Below are 27791 nucleotides of genomic sequence, written 5' to 3' on the forward strand. Positions count from 1 at the left end.
AGCTAAATTTTACATAAATACACATACATGTCACCATTACATCACCACAGTCAGGTTATCCTGCTGTGTTATTGATACTTTGCTACGTTTCTTATTTCAGCTCATCCCAGCGTCCAAAAGGTGGGGCTAGCATCATCTGCATCAGATGTTCCTGTTCAGTCTCCTCGTACTTCAGAAATTTCAGTTCCTGCTGATCTGGATAAAACGATAACAGAACTGGCCGACTGGCTGGTGTTGATCGACCAGATGCTGAAGTCCAACATTGTCACTGTCGGGGATGTAGAAGAGATCAATAAGACAATCTCCCGAATGAAAGTAGGTACCTAGCGTAAAGGCTTGTCATGGAAGCACCAAGATCTGTTTGGATCACTTTTGTTTATCTTAAACTCTGGGAGAATGAGCTTTAAAAAATTCTTGACCTGTCAAACAGCCATCCTGGGCTAGCTCTGATGAGTAAAGCTTTTCTTGCATTTGTGCTGTTTTCGTAAGAACAGGTTTAACAATGTGAGCTGTGGAGTCACTGTATTTTTATGATCTAAAACTGGTATCATAAATCCAGCCACATCACTGTAAATGTAAACTGATGGTACATTTAATGCCTAGTGTCATGGAGAATAATTTGTTGAAGCGCCTTTTCAACTTATATTTCATAATGAGCTTATTTGTTTAATTGCTGACATCGTTAAGTGAGAATCTCCTGACTATAGTTTTATTTCTATACATATGCCATCTACTATCAATTTGTAAAGTTCTGTTTTCCACATTCAGTGAGTTTTTGGTACTGGGCTGTGTGCTGTCTAGGGATATTGAAAAGAATATACCAGATAGAAACTGGGAATGAACCATGAAATAATAACAGCTCTTGCTAAACACTTATTAAGTGCTTAATGTATGCTAGGTATTTTTCTGAGTATTTTACATGTGTTATTTCATTCACTTTAATAATCTTGTGAGGTAGGTATCAGTTTTATTCCCATATTAAAAACGTGTGGCCAGGCACAGTCTAATAAAAGCTGCGGGACAGGTACACGCCACCTGTAAGGGGGAGCCAGAATGAGGAAAGGGATTACATCCACAGTGAACAAAGGCAGACTACATGGGATTTTGACATTTAGAGACAAAATAAATGGCATTCCTGGTATAGGGACCAGGGTGAATAAAGACATGAGGTGGGGAGCATGAAGGATATTGGGTCAAGAATTGTGCAGGAAAGAGGTGTAGTAGGAAGTAAGAGAGCAAAGGCAGCTCAAGTTCACATTGCGAAGGAGCTTGTAGACCACGCAAAGCTCTTTGGACGTTTAGTCTGTAAGCAGTTGCCAAGCATCTTGTTTTTCCCTTTTTCTTTTTTAAATTGTGGCTGGAGACTGATGATAACAATGCTCTGCTTGAGTAAGAAGACTGGGAATTGTGCAAGAGATGCTTAAAACAAGGAGAAAAGCCTTTGCTGAGGGGCTGAGATGACGCTATTGCAATTAGCAGAAATCAGGAACAGAAGAAATGGAATGTGGATGAGGGTTTGATTGATTTAGTTTCAAATATGTTGTGTTGAGAGGCCCTTTTGCCCCTTAGAAGGAAATGATCAGCATTCATTGAACTGTCTCTTTGCGATTCAGGATTAAAAGTTGTGAATAAGCCATTTAGAGATAATATTTGACACTGTAGGAGTAATTGAAATCTGAAAAATTAGTGAATTCACAGAGGAAGAGCTGGGAGAGAATCTTTGGAAATTGTGTTTTCTAATCTTTAAGGCTATTAGTTCTATACTTAAAACACACCATTTTTCTGATATTGCTAACTTTTCTCCCATATTTATTAGTACTAAGAGACACAAACTTTCTAGAGCAGCAGTTTTTCATGTCTAAGATTATTTAATTTGCAGTTATTCCAATTAGGATTTTTCTAATACTTTACCTCCATCCCTGTAGATGCCATTAATTTATGTTCATATCTGATGTAGGACAGAAATGCAAAGGATCAGCTGCAGACATCACTACTGATGTTTTGAAAAAGCACTTTTTAGTTTTCAAAGAGATTTTCTTCGTTTAATTTCCTCAGAGTTGATATAGCTGAACTGCAAGCATTTTATTATTTCTTTTTGTGAAAATAAAAACACAGAGAGGTAAAGTGCCTTGCCTGGTGATCCAGGTGATAAGTGGGAGAGCTGAGACTTGAACCTAGGACCTCTGACTTCAATTCCTGCACTTTCTCCACTACATCACTGATGCATCACTATCTCTTATAGGAGGAAAACAACAAGTTTGATGTCAACACACCAATTTTGCTTTGTTACTGTTTTATCATATGGCTTATTAATCTATTTTAACACTCATTTTGTCTTAACAGATCACAAAGGCTGACTTAGAACAGCGCCATCCTCAGCTTGATTATGTTTTTACATTGGCACAGAATTTGAAAAATAAAGCTTCCAGTTCAGATGTGAGAACAGCAATCACAGAAAAATGTAGGTTTTTAAAAAAATTATATATCATCATTCACTTTCCCTGAAAATGGTAACACATACACACACACACATACATTTTTGAAGATTATTCAACCAGAAATTAATATTATTTGATAATTTGATATTTGATACTCTATTAATAAAATAGCTTTCCCTTGTTTTTTATTTTTTGTGAACATTGTCATAATTCCCTTATGAATTCCTTAAAGTATTAATATCATTACTTTTAAGTAATTACTGATACATTGAAGCTTTTTTCTTTTAAGTTAGAGTTTCTTTTAAAGGAACCAAAAAATACAAAAGTTAGAGAAACCCATAGGAATGCAAATCCATTCTTCTGTTATATTCACTGAAACCAAATCTTACTGTGTCTCTTAACTCATCTTCTCAAAAGTCATTCCAAAAATATTTATTGAGCAGTTACTATACACCTGTGTGCCTGGCACGAAGTTGGGAATACTTTAGTTAAATACAAAGTAAAACAAAACAAAAAGTAAATACAAAACAGCAACAACAAAGTTCCCTGTTTCAAATTTGCTTTCTGGCTTAAAAGCATCCGTTAAATCTGTATGACATACCAAACAAAGTCAAAATTCTCAAGAATGTCACATAGGGGCAATCACTGTCTGCTTTCATCACTCCCTTTCTCTCTTTAGCCCTCAGCACTGTCTGTAACTGTTCTGTATTGTATATATTCTTTAAAATGCCCTGACATTTCTTAGTCTCCTTACCTTTATTCACATTTTTTTCTCCTTGGCCTCTCCCCAGGTGAAATTCTACTCAGCAGCTAAAATGTCACCTCCTTTGTGAAGTCTCTCCCACCCTCTTTTAGTCTCTGGTGAACTGTATTTTCTGTCTTTAGTTCCTGCTGTGACCTTTTCCCCCATAATTTCGTTGTAGATCTCACAGTTAATTCTCTCTCCCCTCCATAGACTGTAAATACCCCTTTTTGGCCCTGAGGCCTCCCCCAGGGCCCAGTACCAATTAGTTCCTTAATAAATATTTATTTGTGGCAGAATATAAACTGGAAGGTATTTTATTACCTAGTCTAATATTTCTGAAGGAAAGTCAGCTATTCCCCCTATAAAAACTGTTTTGATTTCAAAATAAATATTGCAGCAACAAGGTTATTATAAGAGATGAGTTAGCAGAGAACTTTTAGTGTGTCACAGTATTGGTTTATTTTTACTAAGTAAGCCATTTTCTTTCTTTCCCCCGTTTTTTAAATTTTTATTTAATTTTTATTTTTTTATTAACTGGTGGATTGCTTCTGCCTATCAAACTTTGGAGTGACCCTGTTTCCCATCACATGGCAAAGGAGCTTCTCAGCTTTGGTGACACCAAACTATTTACAAAGTCTTCTCCACTTTGCTTTTTCTACCATCTTTTGTTTTTTCCTCCACCCCTCCTCTCTGTCCAAAGTTTGCTTTAAGGTTTTCTTCTCCCGAATATCTTCCTTTTTCAATTTAACTCCCTCTTTTTTTTTCTCTCAATTTTTCCTGGTATAGAGGCTCCATGGTCCATATCATTATTCATTATATGAAAAACCACCCTCAGCCAGAGGGTACTACCAATAGTAACTTGCTTTTTGCACTTATTTCCAATGAATAGGATAATTTGCTTATCTTTTATGATAAACCTCTGATACTTGCTGTCACTTGATATCTTTAGTTTTATTTGTTCAGTATTAAAGGATTCTATTAGTTATAGTACTTTATGTAACTTTGTAACTGACAAGTAAACCATTACAATAAATTTTCCCTCTCCCTAAGTTAAAACGTAAGCAATTTATTTAAACTGTTGGATAAGACAGCATAAAATAATCTCACTGAACAATTTTTTAGAATTATTATACATAAGTATAATTTACATTTTTCTGAACAGTCTTAAACTGAAAGCTCTTATGGTTTACTACAACCCAGTATTGTTTGAAGAATTTTACCGAAAGGTCTCATGATGACCTAGCTGCAATTTTTTTTTTTTGTTTTTCTGTTTTTGTGGTACCCGGGCCTCTCACTGCTGTGGCCTCTCCCGTTGCGGAGCACAGGCTCCGGACACGCAGGCTCAGCGGCCATGGCTCACGGGCCCAACCGGTCCGCGGCATGTGGGATCCTCCCGGACCGGGGCACGAACCCGCGTCCCCTGCATCGGAAGGCGGACTCTCAACCACTGCGCCACCAGGGAAGCCCTGCAATGTTATTTTTTAGTTAAGTTCTTCTTGGCCTGGTACTTAACTATAGCCCTTCAGTCTTTCTGGCATACAAGGCATCTTCTAGAAATTTGTTTCTAACTTTCTACCTACTTATTACGAATGGGTTGTTGAAGATATTTAAAGTTATTGCTTACTAGTACTTCAGTTCAAATCATGAATTGCCCCTGAAGTAATTAATCAAAAGTTTAAGTTTCCTTAGATTTCTTTTTCCTTGACACATGTTAAAAATACAAGAGGAAAGAAAGTAGGGGAGAGAAAAGGAAAAGAGAAAGAGACAGAAACAGAGAATGAAAGAAAGAGAAATAGAAACAATAAAAAAGAGAGAGGAAAAGAGCCAATATGGATTTTTTTATAATAAAAAACTGCTGGGTACCTAGAACTTGAATCTAATTTACTTTTAGCACTTCTCTTGAATATATAAAAACACTTCCTTTTAGAGAGGTTTCATGCTACAGTAAAACAAATGTGGAAAGTATTCTTAAGTATTTTATTTTCTTTTAAAATCAATACTTCCTTAGAGGATGACAAATGACTATATCTTTGGTCATAAAGTTCTATCATAATGTACTGTTAAAATCTGCCTTCTTCAAACCAGGTTCTGTAAATATAAATTAGGTAGGAATTTATTTTCTTTATAATTTTTAGTTTGTCAGTTTATAATAGTATCTTTATTGTGAGATATTTTAATGCATTTAAAATAGAGTTTAATTCAAGATTTTTTCTTCAAGGATGGTTTCAGAAATATATCAGTCATACAGTGTGGCACACATAATAAAATTCCTTTAAAATGTATGTACCATTTTGTCTCCTTTCTCTTTTCTGTATATAACCTTATTTGTGATGAATTTGGTATCAGGTATTTTTTCCCTTTCCTGATAGTTACTTTCTGGGATTTTTAAAAATATATATAATACCTCCTCCAGTGGAAAAGGTCAAGAACCAGTGGGATAGCACCCAGCATGGTGTGGAGTTAAGACAGCAGCAGCTGGAGGACATGATTATTGACAGCCTTCAGTGGGATGACCACAGGGAAGAGACGGAGGAGCTCATGAGAAAGTATGAGGCTCGCCTCTATATTCTTCAACAAGCTCGAAGGGATCCACTTATCAAACAAATTTCTGATAATCAAGTAAGACTCATTAGATACTTTCTGGCATTATCAATTTGTGGGATGTACTTTTTTTTGTTATGTTGCTAACTGTAATTTTTAGGACCCTTGTCATAATGTTTTCCCAAGTGCTTAGAATGTACACTGAAATTTATATAAAGAATTTGACCAGGAAAGTTTTTGAAAAATTTCTGGAGGCATAACAAATAGAAATGTACGTGTATCCTAGATTTATAGCTCACTGACTCCTTGCAAATGGAACTCACCCATGAACCAGCATCTAGAAAGAAAAAATTTTCAGGATCCCAGGAACCCTCCTTTTGTTCCCTTCCATATCTACCCTGAAGGTATTTTTTTATTTATGAAATCTCCTGAGACTTTCATTTGAGGGCTACTGTAGTGAACAAATCAAGTATTAAGTAAGTTTAGTTTCTTCTAGTACCTTTATAACCAAACCATTTCATCAATATCATCATAGCAGGTATCTTTTTTGTGATTAGTTGGACTATAGAGTTGATGATATTGAACACTTGTGGTATTTTTAAAGTGCTATTTTAAATCTCTACAGTCATAGAAAATATTCTTGAGTTGGAGGTTATGGCTGTTAGGTTATACTTTGGGGTAACATTTATTTACCCTTCAGATAGCCTAAATGAAAGTGTACGCTTGTGAAGAATATAATAAAGGATATACGGGAAAAATCTCAGACATGAGAGTAGTTTTTATTCTTGAGACATGTAGGCTTTCCATGGTTACAACTTAAAAAGCAAGTGGCCAGGTATCCTGGTTTCCTGGGTCATTCTCTGTGTTTATGCTATCTGCTGAATTGTCTTCACCAAAAGACTCAAAAGTAATAACCAGCAAAGCTCCCGGACACTTAACCAGAGGAATACAGTTAAAAGTGATACCAGTGTTTCAATCATCATATTCAGAATATTCTTTTCTTTTTTTTTAATACATCCTAATTGGAGTATAATTGCTTCGCCATACTGCGTTAGTTTCTGTTGTATAACAAAGTGAATCAGCCATATGCATACATATATCCCCATATCCCCTCCCTCTTGAGCCTCCCTCCCACCCTCCCTATCCCACCCCTCTAGGTGGTCACAAAGCACGGAGCTGATCTCCCTTTGCTATGCAGCTGCTTCCCACTAGCTATCTATTTTACACTTGGTAGTGTATACATGTCGATGCTACTCTCACTTCACCCCAGCTTCCCCCTCCCCCTCCGTGTCCTCAAGTCCATTCTCTATGTCTACGTCTTTATTCCTGCCCTGCCACTAGGTTCATCAGTACCATTTCTTAAAAATGACTTTGGGCTGCGCTGGGTCTTCGTTGCTGCGCGCGTGCTTTCTCTAGTTGTGGTGAGCGGGGGCTACTCTTCGTTGCGGTGCGCGGGCTTCTCATTGCGGTGGCTTCTCTTGTTGCAGAGCACGGGCTCTAGGCGCGCGGGCTTCAGTAGTTGTGGCTCAAGGGCTCTAGAGCGCAGGCTCAGTAGTTGTGGCGCACCAGCTTAGTTGCTCCGTGGCATGTTGGATCTTCCCAGACCAGGGCTCGAACCCATGTCTCCTGCATTGGCAGGTGGAATCTTAACCACTGCGCCACCAGCGAGGCCCTGTACCATTTTTCTTTTTTTTAGATTTCATATGTATGCATTAGCATACGGTATTTGTTTTTCTCTTTCTGACTTACTTCACTCTGTATGACAGACTCTAGGTCCATCCACCTCACTACAAATAACTCAATTTCATTTCTTTCTATGGCTGAGTAATATTCCATTGTATATATGTGCCACATTTTCTTTATCCATTCATCTGAGGTATCACCTCACACGGGTCAGAAGGGCCATTATCAAAAAATCTAGAAACAATAAATGCTGGAAAGGGTGTGGTGAAAAGGGAACCCTCCTGCACTGTTGGTGGGAATGTAAATTGATACAACCACTATAGAGAACAGTATGGAGGTTCCTTAAAAAACTAAAAATAGAGCTACCATATGACCCAGTAATCCCACTACTGGGCATATACCCTGAGAAAACCATAGTTCAAAAAGGAATATTCTAATCAGCAGTGTAGTTCTATTCTGGAACTTTAGGGTGGATTTTTCTGCTAGTCGCTACAAAAATCATTTTAAGAACATTCATTGGTCATTTAGATTTCATGGGGAGTATCTTGATACAAGAGCTCTCAGAGGTGGAAAAAAATTTATCAAGGAACCAATGCCTATGGACATACAGCATCAATTTAGTGTATTCAAGCAACTCTCAGTAAACCTTGCTTAGCTACTGGATCCAGCCAAGCAGTTAACTTTGTAAACAGTGATACACAGTGATCCAGGGACAAGAAGACTTCCATGTTGTTGCCCTTTCCATATCTTCAAGCACATATAGAGGAGCTAACTCTATAGTAAGCTCATTCCTATAAGATACATGTTCCTGTAAGGGTCAGATATAGCAGTAGGAATGAAAGAAGACAACTGGTTTGAGGAAGTAAAACATATCAAAGGAGAAAAGACAGTAATCTTTTAATGTTATCTGCTATGTACCTGATCACTTTTCACTTCCAGAATTATTTTTGTTTGAGCTTACATGCAAGAGTTTGTTTTATAATTTGATTCCTTCTTTTGATATCTGTGTCTAAAACATATTAAAACCTACTGGAAGGACCAGTGTTTTGGTCATACTTGTTATTGAGTGATCCGGTCTAACAATTACATCTGAAATTACACCTTAGATGTTGCTTCAAGAACTGGCTCCTGGTGCTGGTATCGTAATGGCATTCGATAATGTCCTGCAGAAACTGCTGGAGGAATATGGCAGTGATGACACGAGGAATGTGAAAGAAACCACGGAGTACTTAAAAACATCATGGATCAATCTAAAACAAAGGTAATGCTAAGGCCCTGGCAGCTGTATGTATGTATGTTGTCAAGTTGATAATTTTTTTTTTTTTTTGCGGTATGCGGGCCTCTCACTGTTGTGGCCTCTCCTGTTGCGGAGCACAGGCTCCGGACGCGCAGGCCCAGCGGCCATGGCTCACGGGCCCAGCCGCTCCGCGGCATGTGGGATCTTCCCAGACCAGGGCATGAACCCGTGTCCCCTTCATCGGCAGGCGGACTCTCAACCACTGCACCACCAGGGAAGCCCAAGTTGAGAATTTGATTGCTTTGGCTTTCTCATGGAAGCGTGTGGAACAGGTCACATATTTTATTATTATTTTTAAATTTTTATGCTGTACTTAGTATTATCACACTTAGTACAGAGTGTATATTTATACATTAGGTACTTGAATTTCTGCAATAGAATTTTTCCTTGAATGAGTCTAAACCTTGCCCGTGATCATTTTATGTGTTCTGATTTTCTTATGCCTCTTGAGTACATTTTGTAGTACTCTGATGGTAAGGAACACTTAAGTATTACAGAGGCATCAGGGTAATATTATCTCTAACGGTAATTAAAACAGTATGCTATTTGGTGAGGTCATCCTCGGTTTTGGCTGAGGACACATGGATCCACACTAGTCTCCTGAAGTATACTAAGTGTATGTTGGGCTTCAACTAATTTATTATCTTTTCTTTTCATTACTTTATCTCGTCAGTAAATTTGGAACAGTCTAAAATAGCATACGTGTTTATAAGAGAAATTTTTCTGTCACTTGAGCATCTAGACTTTGAGGCACTTTTAAACAATGGTCAGCATCCTTTAAGACTGCATGTTTATATTCATCATCGTAAGACACTGTTTGCTTCCTGCATAGTACCGTGAATACCTGTGTCTGAATGAAATTATGGTTTCACACATCTTGAATATTCAGATGCAACTGCCTGAAAGCTAACTTGATATCAAAACCACATTTATTTTGCAGTGAATAAAACGGATAATATCAGAACACTTTATGATATATATTACTGGTAATAAAGTATGGACAAGCATGTAGTAATGGTTTGATATGGAGGTATTTTGTACATTTTTAGAATGTCATTTTTAGTTAGAGTCTCTAATGTACCTTTGGGGAAACTCAAAGAAAGGAATTATGAGTCAGTATGCGAACATGAATGTGTTGCTGCATATCCCTAGGATTCTGGAGAATATAAAGACAAGGATAGCAAATACAAAACTTCAAAGTGTTTAAAGCAGAATATAGTTATAATATTGGTCTTTCTAGCATTTTAGTACAACTGCTTTTCTCTTGTTGTAACAGGTAATTTGGATATAGTAAGAATCCCAAAACTAAGGCAGGGAAGAGGAGGAATTAAAAACAGCTTTAAAGTACAAATTTCTAGTTACAAGATAATTTCTGGGGATGTAAGATACAGCATGGTGATTATAGTTAACAGTACTGTATTGTGTATTTGAAAGTCACTAAATCTTAAAAGTTATCACAAGAAAAATGTGTAACCATGTTTAGTGATGGATGTTAACTAAATTTACTGTGCTAATCATTTTGCAATATATACATATATCAAATCATTGTTGTACACCTAAGGCTAATACAGTGTTGTATGCCAATTATATCTCAGTTAAAAAACCCAGCCTTAACATTAAGAGAGATCATCCTTAAGCATACTTTATCTATGTGTTTCCACAAATTCAGTCTACTGTAAGAATTACGACTTTGTTTTTATTGTAAACAATACCAGAAAAATTGATCACTTAAGAATGTGTGGCCAGCTTTGTTTAGCAATTCCAGTTCTTTTTTTGCTTTTACTTTGCAAATATTTTAAGACAGCCTACAGCAGTGGTTAGATTAGATGGAAGAGGCAATTAAAGATGAATTATATTCCAGGGTGATCTTTCATTTATCATAGCTAAGACAACCACAGTGTTCCAGTTTTATGGTAGTTACAAGTCATTGTCTTTATTCTGTTTTCTTTCTGCGTTTTAGGGGACATAAGTAAACATGTTAATATTTAGATATGGTTTAGGTATGTTATTATCTATAAAGCAGAGAAAATACAACAAAATTGTGGCTCACGGGATCCCATCATAGTGATAGCTGGGTTTTCTGTGTATTGCCATAGAAATTTTATCTTTTAAACACAATGATATTTACAATTTCTGACTGTTTAATTGAAGATCTTCCTGAAATATACAAATCTTTCCTTGCCTTCTTTAGCAAAGTACATGAACCTATATTAAACATTCTTTGAATTCTTGGCATTATTGTTATGAAGAGAGAATTAAGGAACTATAAGAGCTGTACCTGACCTTACAGTTCATTTAAACAAGTGTTTCTCAACCTTTTTTACATTATCCACCCCGCCTAAGGAGCCTTTTCAGATACTTGCCCACAGGACATTTTAATATCGTGGGTATCCTGTGTATCTGTTTCTGTACTTTATATTTATGCTTTATACGTAAAAAGAGTAGATCTTTCCCACTCCCCTCCGCCACCTCGCACCACCAAGAACCATACTTTCTTCCATCGAGAATGCTTACTCTAATGCTCCCTCAGACAAGTTAAATGACACGTTCAAAGGTACAAGGCAGAGCCAAGATGATATTTTTCTTTATTAAATTATGACAATGCTCTCCACGCTCTGAAGAATTGGTGGTGAATTTTTTCAAGCTGCTATGCTTTGTGAGATTTTGTGGTTCGTTTTTAGCGTATAAATTTTATTGGGCATCTCCTAATTGTCGGGCTCTGTGCTAAGCTCTTCACTTGCATTATTTTATTTAATCCTCTGAATACCCATAGGAGATAGGAAGAATTTTCATCAACATTATATCGATGAACAAACTGAAGTAGAGAGAAGTTAAGGAATACCCGAGATCACAGAGCTCATACGGGCAGAGCTGATATTGGAATCCAAGCCTTTTTTGACTGTGCAGTTGGGCTTTTATCTTTCTTAAAAAATCGCTTTATTTTTCTTCTTTGCTGTCAGAACTTCAGCTATTGCTGATGACGTTTCTGAGTACACACCTCTCAGATCTTTGTGATTCTACTTACTGGTTCTTATCTGTGTTGAGTTTAGAAACCAGATCTGATTAAAGATATGGGGGCCTCTGCTACAAATAAATGTAACTCTCTCTAGTACATGGCCATTGTGCCTGCTGTAGTGGCCCTGGAGCACCTTTACACCATGGCTTTTCTCTCATCTCCCAGCTGTGTTCTGAATGTACATTGTAGTCAGCCAAATTCTGGAGGGGCGAAGGGTTATTATATTGCACATGGAACACTATTATTGCGGTATAATATATGAAATTTAATATCAGCATTCAAAGGAAATGTTTTGTCTGAATTGCAATTGGACTAAGTCATTTGGCCATTCACGATCCCTTATCTACCACCGGAAATCCAATACTCACTGATAACAGAAAGCTTTGAATTGACGTGAGGCTATTTATTATGGTCTTTATTTATCCCGCGTAGTGTGAATAGCCTTGTTCCTAGCTGCAGAAATATTAATGTGTTTGCTCCCTCAGGGCGTAGTTGGGGCTAACATGTCGTTTAGATACATTCATAATAATAGTTTTCTAATGTACAAAAAATGATTAATTCTTAAACATAACTAGCTCCCAATATTTTGGGTTCTGTAAACAACAGGTCTGTCTCTAACATTTTAAACTAATTGACATATCTTGACCACTATTCTTTTTGCTGGTGAAATTTTTTTCTTACATTTCTTAATGCCAGTTAACAAATTTTGTAGTGCAAATTGAGATAACGATAATTGAAATGGGCTTATAGTAACTTTCAGAGGGTAGATGCCTCATGTGGGTCAGAAATGTTATTTTAACCCTGGAGTGCATATGTTCATGTATATGTGTATGTATGTACACATACACACATACTTGCACACATACATATACACACACATAGTTATTTATGCTGAAACATTATGAAGGAAATGAGACAATATAACTTTATGTTATAAAGAATATCCTATAGATCATTAATTATTATGTATTTTTCTCTTTGCCCTCCATCCCCCGGAAGCCATCTTTTGCTGCCTACTTTAAGGCATTTCTCAGTTTGTACAGGCAGGACGAAAAGCACACTGGCTGTGGTATCTGGCAATCCTTGATTAACATCCCGGCTTATTCACTTACCATCTGTGTGAACTTTGACCAAGTTATTTCAACTCACTGAATCTCAATTTCTTGGTTGTAAAGCAGAGAACATATCTAATGGGTAAGATTATTGTTAGGGTCAAGAATTAGGTATAAAAGTTCCTCATACATGGTATGTGCTCAACAAAAGTTTACCCCAAATTATTATGATCTGCTCTGTCATATTATGTGTTCCTTATAAATCCGTTGCCCTTTGGTCTGTTGTACAGTACTGTCTATGGTTAAATTAGCGGAAGGTTTAGTCATCGTCAGTTGTTTGTCTGTAGTCATTTTGAATAGTCTCGATTTACATTAATGAGAAAATAATTGGTTATCTGATTTACTGAGTGCAGTATAGATATTCTGAATGTTTATTACCAGATGAAACTTTTAGAAAATGCAGTTTTCTTGTTAGTGTCTTAGTCTGTTCAGTCTTCTGTAACAAACTCCACAGACTGGGTGGCTTAGAAACTACAGAAATGTACTTCTCAAACTTCGGGAGGCTGGAAGTCCAAGATCAGGGTGCCAGCATGGTCGGGTGAAGACCCTTTTCCGGGTAGCAGACTTCTCCTTTCCCTATGTGGCAGAAGGGATAAGAGAGCTTTCTCAGGCCTCTTTTATAAGGTCATTAACCTCATTCATGGTGGCTTTGCCCTCAAGACCTAATCATCTCCCAAAGGCCGACCGACCTCCTAATACCATCGCATTGGGCATTAAGATTTCAACATAGGAATTTGAGGAGGACAGATACATTCAGACCATAGCAGTTAGTAAAATCATCACAATTGCTGAATTTACATTGCATTTAAGTGTTTTCTGCCTAAGCAGAAGTGTAACCGTCCTGGAAAGAAAGGGTGTAGTATTTTTTAAAGTTTATTTCATGTGACAGCCACAAATACAGATTTATCTAGTGAAGGAACTTTCTTCTTTAGAAATGACACTGTCTTTCTAATTAATGTTCATTAACTTGTTAATAACGGCCTGCTGGACATGTGGAATGCACATAGTTTACAAGGGGTTATATAAATATTGTGTATACTAAAGACTGAATTTGTGAAGCCCTTGATTATTTTGAAAACATTACATTCCAAAAATTTGAATTTGCCTTTGATTGCTTTCCCAGTTATTTTTATTGTATATTTTGAAACTTTCATTATTTCTGTTGTTACTTTTTCAGCAGTGATTGTTTATTGTCCCAACTGACTAATAAAAATGAAATGTTCTTCTTCAGCATTTATTCATTGTTTGATTTGGCCAGTTTCTTTGAACTGTGGTCAGTGGAGATACTCATATGGGGATTGTGTCCTATGGCCTGACATCAACCTGGCCCATCCTTTGCACTCTTAAAATGAGTGTTGTAGCAGCTGTCACTCCCAAATTAATGAGCTTAGGTGAAAAGTACTGGTAGCCATATCCTTTGAGCCTGTATGCTGGTATGAGATTTGGATCAGTCAATTTGATTTATCCTCTCCGAAGCTTACTTCTTTCCCTGAATGTTACCTTTATTTTCCAACCTGTTTCTTTTCTTTTCATTGCTAGCATTTCGTTTTTAGTTTTCCCTTCTGAGCTGGGAAGGAAACTGGTAAAGAAGAAAAGTGTAAAAATTATACTCTTCTTTATTTTCCTTTTTTGTTATATTGTTTTAATATTTCAATTACTGTTTTATTGCCTTTGAAAAAAATTTACCAATAATGTCTTTGTGGTACATACCTAACAATACTAATGTTTTCATTTTGTATATAACAAGCTCAAGCAAGCAGTTATTTTCTTAATGCATTTAACTCCATAATCAACAACCTAAAGGACCAGTGCCTGTAGCCTTTGTCTTTGCTTTCATTTGTTCTTTTTTCCCATGAGTTAGTTCATTACATGTTTATTTATTTAACCTTATCTTTGTCAAGCTCTGTGATCAGCCCTGAAGCTTCAGCCATAAACAGTGCTCTGTGCCTACCCCCCAGGAAGCTTACCTTTCATAGGAAGATCCAGGTAGTAAAAAGAAAATAATACATAATTATAGATGATGATTTTGGAGGCAAAAGAAACTAAAGAGGTGCTACGTAAGAGAGGGAATTATTTAGCTCGGCTAAATTTAGAAAGCGTAATGCAGAAGGCAGCATTTGAGCTGATTCAGGTTAAGAAGAACCATCTGAAAAAAATTCTAGGGTCAACGGCAAAGGTAAAAGTCATGAGGCAGGAAACAGCATAGAATGTGGTTGAAATAAAATGAATAAGGGGGCTTAAGAAGTGGTAGAAGAGGGAGGCAGAGGCAACATCATGCTGAACTTTGTAAGACATGGGAAAGGGTTTGGATATTAAGTACAATGGAAAGCTATTGGAATCAGTAAGCAAGGGATGACACTATCTAATTTATAATATTCAGTTGAATCTTGCTTAGTCTTATGGGGAGAATATATTTTAGGGGTGTAAGAGAATAATTGGGACAGCCAGTAAATAAGTGATTGTTGTGGTCCAGGTGAGAGATGGTGGGTATCCTGGGATATTGTGTACCAGCAGTGGTGGAAAGAAGGTCATGGCTTTGAGATGTACTTCAGAAGTAGAAAAGATGTTTGATGGATTAGATATGTAATTTAGGGGGGTGGAAACAATCTAAGATGGCACTTTGTGAAAGGATGAGTGGTAGTACCATTCACTGGAAAAGGCAGTGGGAGTTTCTGGGAGAAAAAATTCAAGAACTGGATTTTGACATGCTCATTTGAGATGCCTATTAGATATCCAAGTGTATAGGTCAAATAGATAATTGGATATGTTCCAGAGCTCAGATAGGAATTGGGGAGTTCTTAGCGTCTACAGTGGAGGTTAAATCTGTGGGACTGGATGAGATCACTGGGAAAAGAATAAAGATGGAGAAGAGGGAGATGGATTGAGTCCATAGAGTCTAGGGTTTGGTGATGGAGCAAAAAAAGGAAAAGAGAACAGAAAAGGCTCAGAAAAATCTTCAAATGAAGTAGAAACAAAATCCAGGTGTTCAGAAATATAGGGAAGAAAATATTTTTAAGAGGGAATGGAGAGAGGATAATATTTCTAAGAGGGAATGATCCATTGTGTTTAATTAGGCTGAGAAATTCGAAAAGATGACACACCACCATTCCTGGAATTCCACATTTTGAAGATTCTGGTGATTTTGAAAAGAGCAATTTCAAGGGAGTAATGGGGTAGAAAGTAGAGAATGAGATCAAGTTGGGGAAATAGAAATGATTTGTGGAAAGATCACCAGAGAAGTTTGTTGTAAACAGAGGCAGAGAGATTAGGTAGTACCTGGAAAGCAATGAAGGTTAAAGAGAGGTGAATGACTTTTCTTTAAAATGGGACATGAGAAATAAAGCATATGTGTATGCTCATGGGAATGATCTAGTAGAGTGATGTCAGACTGAGGTGACAAAGGAAGAGGAAAGAAGTCCTTCTGTTGATAAGGTGAGATCTGTAGAATTGAGTTTGGTAAGAGCTGGGATGCTTTTTCCATTATGACAGGAAGGACAGTGAGAAGATGAGTATAGATGCATGTGGATTGGAGCCTTAGTAGTGGGAGGATGACTTATTCTCAGTGCAATGACTTCTGCTTTCTTTATGATCCATGAGGCGTGCTCTCAGTGAGGCTGGAAATGCGACTGAGAGAAGTTTGAAGAAAGAGGATCAGTTGTAGAATCTAGGTGGGTGGGACAGAGAGCTTCCTAGGGGAACTTTAGTGCTGGGCAGTGATGGGTGCCTATTTGTGATTTATTATAATAATGTAAAGGAAAGATAGCCCTGTTGTGGTGTTCTTTAGCAATGTGTATCTACTCGGAGGCAAGGAGAAAGAATGCAGATGAAAAGCCAGACGGAGAGGGAGCAGGGGAGAGGAAGGTATTTGTAAGGTAGTGGAGACCGGGATGCAGTAGTGCATAATGGTGTCTATCATGTCCCTTTCCCTGGGAGGTGCAGTCCCTCACTGGAGCCTATGGCTTGGCAAGCAGATCTTGAGTTGGATTTCAGACTCCACGTACCTGTTGAGGCAGTGAGCAGCCTATGTGCAGTTACCATGGACCTGGAGGTCAGTATATGAACATAATGGAAAATGTCTCCTGCTTTGAAGGAGTAGAATTTTGCCTGGAAGGTGGGAGAACAGCGCCTTGGAAGTAGCAATTCGAAGGAGGCGGACCCTCATTCCAACAGTTGTGCATCACGAGGCATATAGGGTCTGAGAGAAAAAAGAAAAAGACTTCGTTAGAAGTCTGCAGACAAATTGATGGCACTAGGGAAACCAATTTCACTTAAGACAGGGTAAAAGGATCGATCTGAGGAATCTCCCAATCATAGAATAGGTTTCCAGGCTTAATGGAAGAAGGGTTTTGGGGGTAGGTTGGGAAAAGATATGGTGCAGTATTGGGGTTATGGTCTGGTATTGGTTGGCTAAGACCAAATATCTGGTAGTGACTTAGTTAAAAGGGAAATAGGATGTGGTGTGATAAATCCTCACATAGGAATAGTTCTGTCTTGAATAGCGGGGTTGCGGGTACCTCTCTTAAGCTTCCCAAGTGGTGTGGTGTTAGCAGCTTAGAATAGTCTCCTTGAGTTCCATGCAGTGAATTTTTAAGTGCCTGATGATGACCCAATCTCTGTGCAACAGAGACTGGTCACAAAGTACCATAGATGGTTGGGGATGTCTCCAGTGACTAATTCTTCATTAAATCCACTGCATTAAAGTGTGCTTTAATATATTTCCTAGCTAAATGATACTTTATACACCAAAGGACAAATTACCTTGTGAAGGTACTCAATGGGAAGCTTAAAGAATTGTTTCATTGTAAGTTTTTTACATGCCACTCAAACTACTGATGCTACTATTTTCCACTCTAGAAGAGGTAAATATATTTAAATCTCATGTAACTGTAAACATCACCTTTAAAGTATACCAAAATTTAGCAACACATATCTGTGGGTTTGCTAAGACACTCTTTTCCATTGAAGTCTTAAAAAAAAAAGACATATCTACTTGTGTTCAGACACTCTTTTGACCAATTATAAGCACATGCACATTTGATTAAACAATATTACATCTTGTAGCTTAAAAATGAAGCATTATTTAACATTTAAAATAAATTTTAAAAATTCAGTTATATGGGTGGCCATGTTTTGTAATGCTACAAAATGACTATAAGCTATTTTGTAGCCTATCATAGTTGCTTTTATAACAGAAATCTCTTTAAAAGCTAAGAGTTTACATTTAAAAAATCCAAGTTCCCTTTAATATAAACTATTATAAATCTGCCACACATACATTCTTTAAATCTTTTATGAGAAGTTATTTATACTTTCAGTCTGCACCATTTCTTGCATTAAAGAATTCTATAGTCTGCTACTTCTGTTTGAAGTAAAAAAAATTTTTTGCTAAAATTATCCTTCTAAACTTCAAAAGTTCTGTCTTTTAGGTTTTCAGCCTATCTTTATTCTTTATGATTTGTGGGCTTTACAAGATTTAAAAAAAAAAATCTTCTCTGCCTTTGTCTAGTAGCCATAATTTCCTGAACTTAAAATCCTGCAGCATGCAGGATCTTTAGTGTGGCATGTGTACTTCTTAGCTGCGGCATGCAGACTTTAGTTGCGGCATGGATGTGGGATCTAGTTCCCCAGCCAGGGATTGAACTTGGACCCCCTGCATTGGGAGCGCAGAGTCTTACCCACTGGACCACGAGGCAAATCCCTACATGCAGTGATTCTTAATGAAGCTGAATTTGAAGCTAGGGATGGAGTGAGAATGGAGGAACTCTTCCAGTAGGTTTTATAATCTCTATGATGGAATTTGTAGTTTTAAAAGGACCCCTAGAGATTCTGACACGGCCCCTTTACTCAACTAGTCCAAGCTCTTTATTTTAAGGATGGAAAAAGAAAATTGGAGATTTGAAGTGGTTTACCCCAAGGCATATAGCTAGTAAATGGCAGAGGTGGTAAAATTAGGTTGTTTCCTTCTGAGAGCAGTGTATAAATGGCATTAAAAGTAATTTATTAGCCTGTGTCATAAAGTGTGTGTACATACTTCTGAGCATCTAATTTTAGTGATTTTTTTGCCTTATGGTATTATGATAAATCATGTGAAATTCCTTGAAAATAAATAAAAGATTCTTGTAGTGTCTTGTTGTGTCCAGTATACCATACTCTAGCCTTTTAAAAAAAGAGTAAAATGAATGATGTGGAGAGCTGATACCTTTTAGCTATATTCTGTTACAGATTTCATATGAAATTATATTAATCTCAAAAATCAGATTATAAATTAGTATAAATACTATGGTTATACATTTTAAAATGTATATTTATTATAATAACATGAAGACAATTCGGACTGCTGTAAATAGAGTTTAGTTTTCAGTATGTTCATTATTTTTAGTTGTTGATTATCATCATGATAAAAAAACTATGACACCAGATATTTGTGAATTTTAAAAAATTCCCTAGGACATTTATTATTAAATTGCACATTTGCATCCTATAAATAAAATCACTTTCCCAGTATTTCACCAAATTCATATACAAGGTTAGGGAAAAATGTTGTAAGCCACTATGTTTGTGGTGATTTGTTGTTACAGCAGTAATGGCCTGCTAATAGGCACCATAAGAGAAATTATGGGATGCTATGGAATGAGATACTATAGGTTTGGAAAGTATCTGCACCAAGTTCTGTAGGGTAAGTAGAAATTAACCAGGTGGAAAGGGAAAAGTTTAGTGGGGGGATGGAGGGGTGAGGAAGGATATTTAAAGTAAAAGAAATAAAAAGTAAAGCTCTGGATGGGAAACAGTGACCACTTTGAGGGTTAGTAATTGGTTCGTTTTTGTAGGTAGCATGAGGCTTGGAGTGATGAGATGATACTTGGAAAGGTAAGCAAGACTCAGACCTTGTGGAGAACCTTGTGTGGCAAGTGGAGTTTAGGGATGATGAAAATGATGCGTGAGGAGGTGGGCAACTGCCTCAGGTTTCACAGCTAGTCAGTGGTGGAGCCGTGTCTGCCTTGATCCAAAACCTGTATTCTTTTGCTTTAGTAACCAATAAAGTAGACATCTCTTAACCATTGTCTAAAAGTTATTTTTTAGCAGTTTCCTACAAAGTGAATACTTTTGAAGGAGAATCTCTTTTCCCACTGATGACTAGTAGATAATTTGACAGTTTTACAATAAATGCCCTAGCTTCTGGATTCAGAATGTTCCACTGGTCGCCAAAATATGCTGCTGGTGTTACCCAACCCAGTGGAACCAACATTGTCTAAGGTCAAGCGCTCATGATTCTCTTAGCTCCCTTTTCCTCTGAAGCATCACTTTAGGCTTTCCACCTCCCCTGCTAGCCTGGTCCTTCCTTCATGCTTGATAAGTTTATAAGTGTCTCTCAAGTAGAGGGAATCTCTGCCTTCACCCATGAGGTTCTTAGACATTTGCATCCTTTTCCCTAGTCTGGGCATTCTTAGGGTTTAATAGAGCTAATTCATAATGATGTGTTTCTACATTAGCTGTTTGCCACATAACCTGTTATGTACCTGTGAATATTCTTAAGAATAAAGGATATTGATTATGTAAGCTGAACGTGTTTGACTTTGCTAAATTTTATAATTACTAAATTTTATATGTGTTCTTAAAATAAGAATAGTCTACTTTACTAAATTTTATAATTACTAAATTTTATATGAGTGTTCTTAAAATTAGAATCGTCTGTTCATGGCTGATTAATTGTGCCTGTATACTCCTTTAATTCTAATACTTTTTTGGCACAATCTTTATTTGGGTATTCCTTTTTTTTTTTTTGCTGTACGTGGGCCTCTCACTGTTGTGGCCTCTCCCGTTGCGGAGCACAGGCTCCGGACGCGCAGGCTCAGTGGCCATGGCTCACGAGCCTAGCCGCTCCGCGGCACGTGGGATCTTCCTGGACCAGGGCACGAACCCGTGTCCCCTGCATCGGCAGGCGGACTCTCAACCACTGCGCCACCAGGGAAGCCCTGGCTATTCTTAGTATTTTCTTCAGTTGATATTTTAATAATTGAAAATGTGGGCAGGGTTAGGTGGAAGATAAAACACCATCACCCCCAACCACCCAAATTCTGGTGGATAACTTCTAAATATAAAAAATTAAATATATGAATATGATTACAAAAATATTTAAAATACTGTAAGATTTATAATAGAGTATAGTGGTACTCTCACTACTCTCCCTAGCGGCAGCTTTTTTCTTCCCCTTGCTTGATCACGTTAGTTCTATTTTTATGTGTTTGAGGAACTGCCATATTGTTTTCCATAGTGGCTGTACCATCTCATCATTGACTTTTTAGAGAAGCAGATATTCGGTGTTGACGTTATTATGCCTGTCTAAACATCGTTAACAGCCAGGCACTAAAGTTTACTATGATTTTGCTTCTTCTCTGTTTATTTTACCTGAAATTAATAATTGCCTTGTTTTTATACGCTTAGTTTTCTTTGCACCTATTGCTAATTCTTCCCACATTTTCCAATAGCCTGTCAGTGATTGACAAGGTCAATCACATTAAGCAGTCTATCACTTCTAATATTTTTTCTTGTAGACATTTGTTCTGGAGACAGCTTTCCAGGTCTGCTGCACAGCCATTATCCTGGGGATTTTCTGTGCTTTCCTCCTAGGATCTCATGGAGTTTGTTTGTTTTTGTCCTCTTTTGAGTTATTGTTTTGTCAGAGTGTCTCCTTTGTTAATTCTGTCAAATTAAAACAAGAAACATAACAGCTGGAATGGTGAAGACAGCCCTCATCTGATCCAGTTTGGTGCATTGCCCTCTTTTCTGAGATCTCCTTTCACCATTAGCATGAGAGCCTGTTGGATTTCTTGTTTTTAAGCTTCTTATATTGTCTTCTTTCTGGATTTACAAACTAGGTATTGTAGAGGACTTCTGTCAGTAGCTTCTTGAAAAGTGGAGTTTGGGAGGTAATTTTAAAGGCATATTGTAAAAAGATTTTCATTATTCTATAAAACTATCATAATGCTGTAAAAAGACTCTGAGGAATATGGAGATACAAAAGACTGCTTCTGCCCATAGTGAGTTTATGGAACAGGGAGACAGACAAGAAATCTCTATGATATAGTTAAAGTAAAATTTAAGGGTGAAATAAGATCACAATCTAAGGGCTTTTCCAGGATACATATGATGAATTTCTGAATGAAGAGGAGTTTTGACCTTTTATGAACTCAGGACAAGGAAACCTAATTGGGCTGAGATGTTCTGAAGGAGGTAACTTTAACCCTTAAAGGATTGGAAGGAATTTGATAGGTGAAGATTGTCAGAAGGACATTTTTTATGTGGGTATAAAATTATGTGGACATAGTATTAAGAATATTCTAGAGAAAAAGGAACATACCACTTTGATCTGAACTATTGGAAATAACTAGGGGCGTAAAGCTGGAAAAGTAAGTTAGTGATAGATTATGGAGGACATTGAGTTCCAGCAGAAGCAATTTGAATTTGTTCTGTAGGCAGCCAAACACTGTTGGCGGTTTTTCAGTAAGTAAATGCTGAGTTGAAGTTGATGACATTCCAGAATGTCATATAAATGGGATCGTAGTATGTAGCTTTTATGTCTGGCTTCTTTCACTTAGCAAAATGCATTTGAGGTTCCATTCATGTTGATGTATCCATCATTAGTTTTTAGATGTTTATTGCTCAGTAGTATTCCATTATATGCATGTACCCCAGTTTATCTATTTACTAGCTGATGACTTTTGGGCTATTATGAGCTTTGGACCATTATGAATAAAGCTGCTATGGTCATTGGCGTACAGGTTTGTGTAGGCATATGTTTTCATTCCTCTTGGGTAAATACTTAGGAATAGGATTGCTGGCTTGTATCTTAAGTGCATGGTTAACTTTATAAAAAACTGCCAAACTGTTTTTCAATATGGCCATACCATTTTACACTCCTACCTGCAGTGTATGAGAGTTGCAATTACTTTACATTCTTATCAGCACTTGGTTTGGTCATTTTCTTAAAGCCATTCTAATATGTAGTGATATCTCATTGTGGATTGGATTTACATTTTTCTGATAGTTACTGATGTTGAGTAGCTTTTCATGTGCTTCTTGCTATCCATACATCTTCTATGATGATATGTCTGTTTACACCTTTTACCCATTTTTTAAAAGGAATGTGTTTATTGATATGTAAAAAAGATACTTGATTATTATAAATTCAAAGAATGCAGAAAAGTACAAATAGGAAAGTAAACCACATCAAATCCTAGCACCTGGAACTATTTTAATATTAGGTTAGTGTTCCAGACATTTCTCCCTCTATCTGTATATACAGATAGAAAGACGGATGGATGATGATAAATGGATGGATGAGTGGATGGACAGATAGAAAAAAATATGTAAATAAGATCATATTACATGTGTTGATTTTTAAATTGTGATAACAGTTCATATACCATGAAATTCACCCTTTGAAAGTGTACAACTTAATGGTTTTTAGTATATTTTCTCTGTTGTGCAGCCATTACCACACTCTTAATTTCAGAACAGTTTATCACCCTGAAAAGAAACCCACCACCCATTAGCAGTCTGTCCCCATTTCCCTCTACCTTCCAGTCCTAGTCAGCAACTAATCTACTTTCTCCTTCTATGGATTTACTTCTTTTAAGTAGTTCATATAAATGGAATCACACAATATGTGGCCTTTTGTGTCTGGTTTCTTTCACTTGGCATAATGTTTTCAAGGTCCATCCATGCTGAGCATGTATCAGTACTTCATTCCTTTTTATGGCTGAGCAATATTTCGTGGGTGAATATACTACATTTTGTTTAGTAATTCCCCTCCCAATTGATGGATATTTGGGGTGATTCTGCTGTTTGGCTCTTCTAAATAATGCTGCTATAAACATTTTTGTATAAGTTTTTGTGTGGACATATGTTTTTAGTTCTTTTGGGTTTAAATACCTAGGAGTGAAATTGTTGGTGCCCATTTGCAAATTAAGTTGTTTGTTTTCTTTATATGGAGCTTTGAGGTATATGAAATTTTAAAGGTTGGATTTACAGGTGTGTGTGTCTGTTAAATCATGCAACTCCAGGGTAGTTATATGCTTTAATTTTGATGTAGATTTAATGAAAGCTTTATAAAAACTTGATTGTCCAGTGTCTTCCGAATATAATATTATTATATCAGCTTGAAGAACCAGTTTGCATTGATCTGAAGTGTTTAAAATATATAAAGTAAGTCCTTTAAATTATTTGATTGTATCTTAAACACTTCTTCAGATTTTACTTCTTCCTAGAATTCATTTAGTCACTTGTATGAATATTTATTGATATTGCCTTTTGAGTGTCAGGAATGATACTAAGGTACTGAAATAAAATGTATGGGGAATAACAGCATACAATTACGAACTGTAAAATGTTATAATTATTTTATGATATGGATGTGATTTTGTTAATATTTATATCTCTCTCCCTCTCCTTCTTCTCAAAATTCACATTACCCCTCCATTAAGGATTATTCAAGACACACATATAAACAAATCTCCCAGTTACATTAGGTACTTAAATAAATAAAGGTTGCTTGGAGGCCATCTGTTAATTTTTCTTTAGGGCATGCATGATGTGGACTGTCACACTGTAAGTAACGGAGACGTGCCTGTCGTGTTGTTCCTTGCAGCATTGCTGACAGACAGAGTGCCTTGGAGGGTGAGCTGAGGACAGTGCAGGCCTCTCGCAGGGATCTGGAGAACTTCCTAAAGTGGATACAAGAAGCAGAAACCACAGTTAATGTGCTTGCGGATGCCTCTCAGCGGGAGAATGCTCTTCAGGACACCGTCCTGGCCAGGGAACTCACACAGCAGATGCAGGCAAGTGCACGGGAAACTGCGCCTTGTATTTTAATTTTTGCTGTGCTCTTTTGATCCATCTACATGCAAAATTTATTACCGTTCAAAGGTGAGGTTGTCGCCTTATTTTGGTATGAAATCCATGCTCCTCTATGAATAATTGGTTTCTGGAAATAAGATTTGTAAAGTACTTTTACTTAATAATTGAGGAAAAAAACACCTTGTTTTATGGGAGTAATAGTTTTTTATTTAGACTTACAGGCTCATAACTATTATATTTTTCGGTCATTTTAAGCCCTATTACAGTTAGCCTTATTGAAGCCTGAATGATAAGGGCATTTCCTCTTAACAGGAAGTTATTTCTTTCTCCATTTATTATAAATACTTAATATAAAAGCTGCAAAGGCTCTGTGGCTTAGTATACAACCAAGAATATTAGGCTTGAGGGTGTTACTTCTATGTCTTTAGCTTGATAGCTATGATTGTGAATGCAGTCTGAGGTTCACATTTTCTTCTACATGAAATGTGATAACACAAAATCTTTCCTTTAAAAAAATATTTGAGGAATCTAATGAAGCATATCTGAATCTTTTTTCTGCCCCCAAGTACACCTGCTTCGGTGCCCTTGAATTTCCCATTTTCTTTGTGCAGAATAACCTACTCTTGCCCATCACAGGCCTTCTCACTTAGAACTTGGTTTTAAACCTACTTCAATGGAGAAGACTCCTTGTTTACCACAGTTTTACATCTGGTTACTTCTTTATGCTGTGCCATTCTCACAGCATTTTGACAGTTATTATTTCTGATATGCTTGTGAACTCATGATCCATTGTCATCTGATGCCTGTCTCCTCCTCTAGTTGATCACATGGTTCTTCAAAGGCAGAGATTGTATTATTCCATGTTGTTGCCTACGCAGAGCTCTGTGTGGAATCTAAATAAATACAGACCACTGCCCTTGGACCCTAAATCTTCACCATTATGAAATTCAGTATGATGACCTTTTCTGAATCCTTTCTTGGGAAATCTTTTCCCTTGAAACATCAGAATGTTCACAAATGTGTGTGTGGGTCTGGTTGAAGGGTACAGAAGCTTTCTTGGAATTATTCTTACAAATTTTCTCTTAAGTTTGAAATTATTATCCTTAAAAAGTTATGAATTTTAAAGAAAGACCCTTTTGGAATAGACTTATTAATAATTTATTCCCATGCATAAAGACTGTTAGGGTGTTTTATGGTTGAATTCTCAAGATTAATTTAACAAAAATCTATGTTTACTTATACATTACTTCTTATTTCTTATTCATTGATTCATTGCATAATACACTTGTGAGTTGATAATGAGAGTGAGCAGGCAGGTATCAAAGATAAATCTGCTCTTTTTTGTCTTTTTTCTCTTACCCTCTGGAGTCTTATGAGGTCACCATAAATGTTAATTGATAAAATATTTAACTATCATCTCATTTTTAGAGGGTTCTAAATGTGGGTATGTGCTAGAATACATTATTTTTTATGACTTAAACAATGATAAGCCTGACCTATTAATGCTCACAGATACGCAATTTATGTAATAATGATGTTAAACTCAAAACATACCCAGGCTATGCACTCGAGAAGGTAACAGTTTTAGACAAAGAGCAAGGAGGCTTGAAATGAGCCTTGTTTTAGCAGGTCTAAAACAGACCTGTTTTAGAGTTTAATAATGTCTTCCAATACATTTTATTCTGGGATATATTCTTACATAGCCAAAAAACTCTTCTCAATATTTAATGAATATTCAAATTGTGGAAGAAATACATGTACATAGAGATGTTTAAAATCTTTCTGAATAAAAATAACTAAGCACAGGATTACTTGTCTTATGGCAACCAGCATCAAGAAAGAAAGGTTGCTGACTAAAATACATTATAACACGAATGATAAATCCTTCTCAAAACTAATTTAATGTTGCTAAAATAATCCATTTTGTCTCATGAGAAATATTAAAGAGGGCATTTATTAAGAGCCTATTAAAATCTATCTAAAGATAAACACATGCATTTGTTTATGTTTTGGATGTTTCACATTATGGTAGTTCGCATGATTTTTCACTCCCTTGCTCCTTTGTTACATGCTGTTAATTTTAAAACGTTCTCTTCGCTTTGTTAAAAAAAAATCCGTGGCTTTGTTTTGGGCACCATATAGGTAGATGATTTTTAGAGACTTAGTACCATTTGCTGAGTATTTCTGAGGCAAAAGAATTTTAATTTTCCTTTGGGTTTTTGTATTAATGACTGTCCTTTTGTGTGAGTGGACAGTTAAAATGAAAACTTATTTGGAAATGGAAAGATATTTGTTGAAGAAAATGAATGTGGAAAAGCACCTGCAATTATAAAATAAATGTTCTGGTGGCATGGCGGTGGTGGTAGACATGTGTGCGTAAGAACGATGGAATAAGGACCCTGGCAAGTATGTGCTCTGTGTGCAAGGGGTGTATGTAGAACTGCTTACATGACATGTTCTCTGGTTTTACTTGCTTTTTGTCTCAACACAGCTGGATGCAGCGCCGTGGTAATATTTCATGAAGGTGAAGAAGTTTATTCTGTATTTGGTTTAAGGTGAATTTGGGTACATTTTGATAAAGCATAGTTTGGAAGCACAATGAAAGATGAAGATTAATTTCTGAGAGTATGCTATGATACATGCCATTTCTGGTAAGAATGGATGATCGCTTGGATTTACGGATTTATGTTTCACTGCCCTGCTGCAAGGCAGTTAGATTTTTCTCTTCAGCAGAGGACTATTGGCAAGAGAAAACCTGATCTTTTGGAGACAAAAGCTCCTGGAGAGCTGAGCGGTCCAGATCATAGAGGATCTTGTATGACTTGCTAAGTATTTCATATTTTAACCTGGTGGCAATGGGGAAAAGTCCTTAAAGCATATTAAGCAAGGGAGTGTTGCAGGGGGATTTGTATTTTATAGGAGTCTAGCCAATGGCTTTATGGAGAGTGGGTTTGAACTGGGCAAGACTGACAGCCGAGCAGTCCGTTAGGATACTCTAGCCATCTGGTCAGAGGTGATAATGACTAGAAATGAGGCAGTGACAGGGGGAATACACCTAATGACTTGATAGTGTGGGTAGACTAAGGGCGGGGGAAGGGGTACT

The 27791-nt window shown here is 36.8% G+C and overlaps 1 protein-coding gene across 8 annotated transcripts in view; it reads left to right on the forward strand.

The window, feature by feature from the left end:
* UTRN (utrophin) overlaps window positions 1-27791 on the forward strand; it is a 505655-nt gene that overhangs the window by 239863 nt on the left and 238001 nt on the right. For all 8 annotated transcript variants that reach the window (XM_029224149.1, XM_029224150.1, XM_029224155.1 and 5 more), the window contains 5 exons: window positions 101-315; window positions 2344-2461; window positions 5597-5802; window positions 8514-8668; window positions 24480-24669. In XM_029224149.1, coding sequence (XP_029079982.1) covers window positions 101-315; window positions 2344-2461; window positions 5597-5802; window positions 8514-8668; window positions 24480-24669 — 884 coding nt within the window. The remainder of the gene's footprint in view (window positions 1-100; window positions 316-2343; window positions 2462-5596; window positions 5803-8513; window positions 8669-24479; window positions 24670-27791) is intronic.

This window comes from Monodon monoceros, unplaced genomic scaffold (genome assembly GCF_005190385.1).
Source record: "Monodon monoceros isolate NGI ecotype Baffin Bay Population unplaced genomic scaffold, NGI_Narwhal_1 Super_Scaffold_15, whole genome shotgun sequence".
In the NCBI taxonomy this organism is placed as follows: domain Eukaryota; kingdom Metazoa; phylum Chordata; class Mammalia; order Artiodactyla; family Monodontidae; genus Monodon; species Monodon monoceros.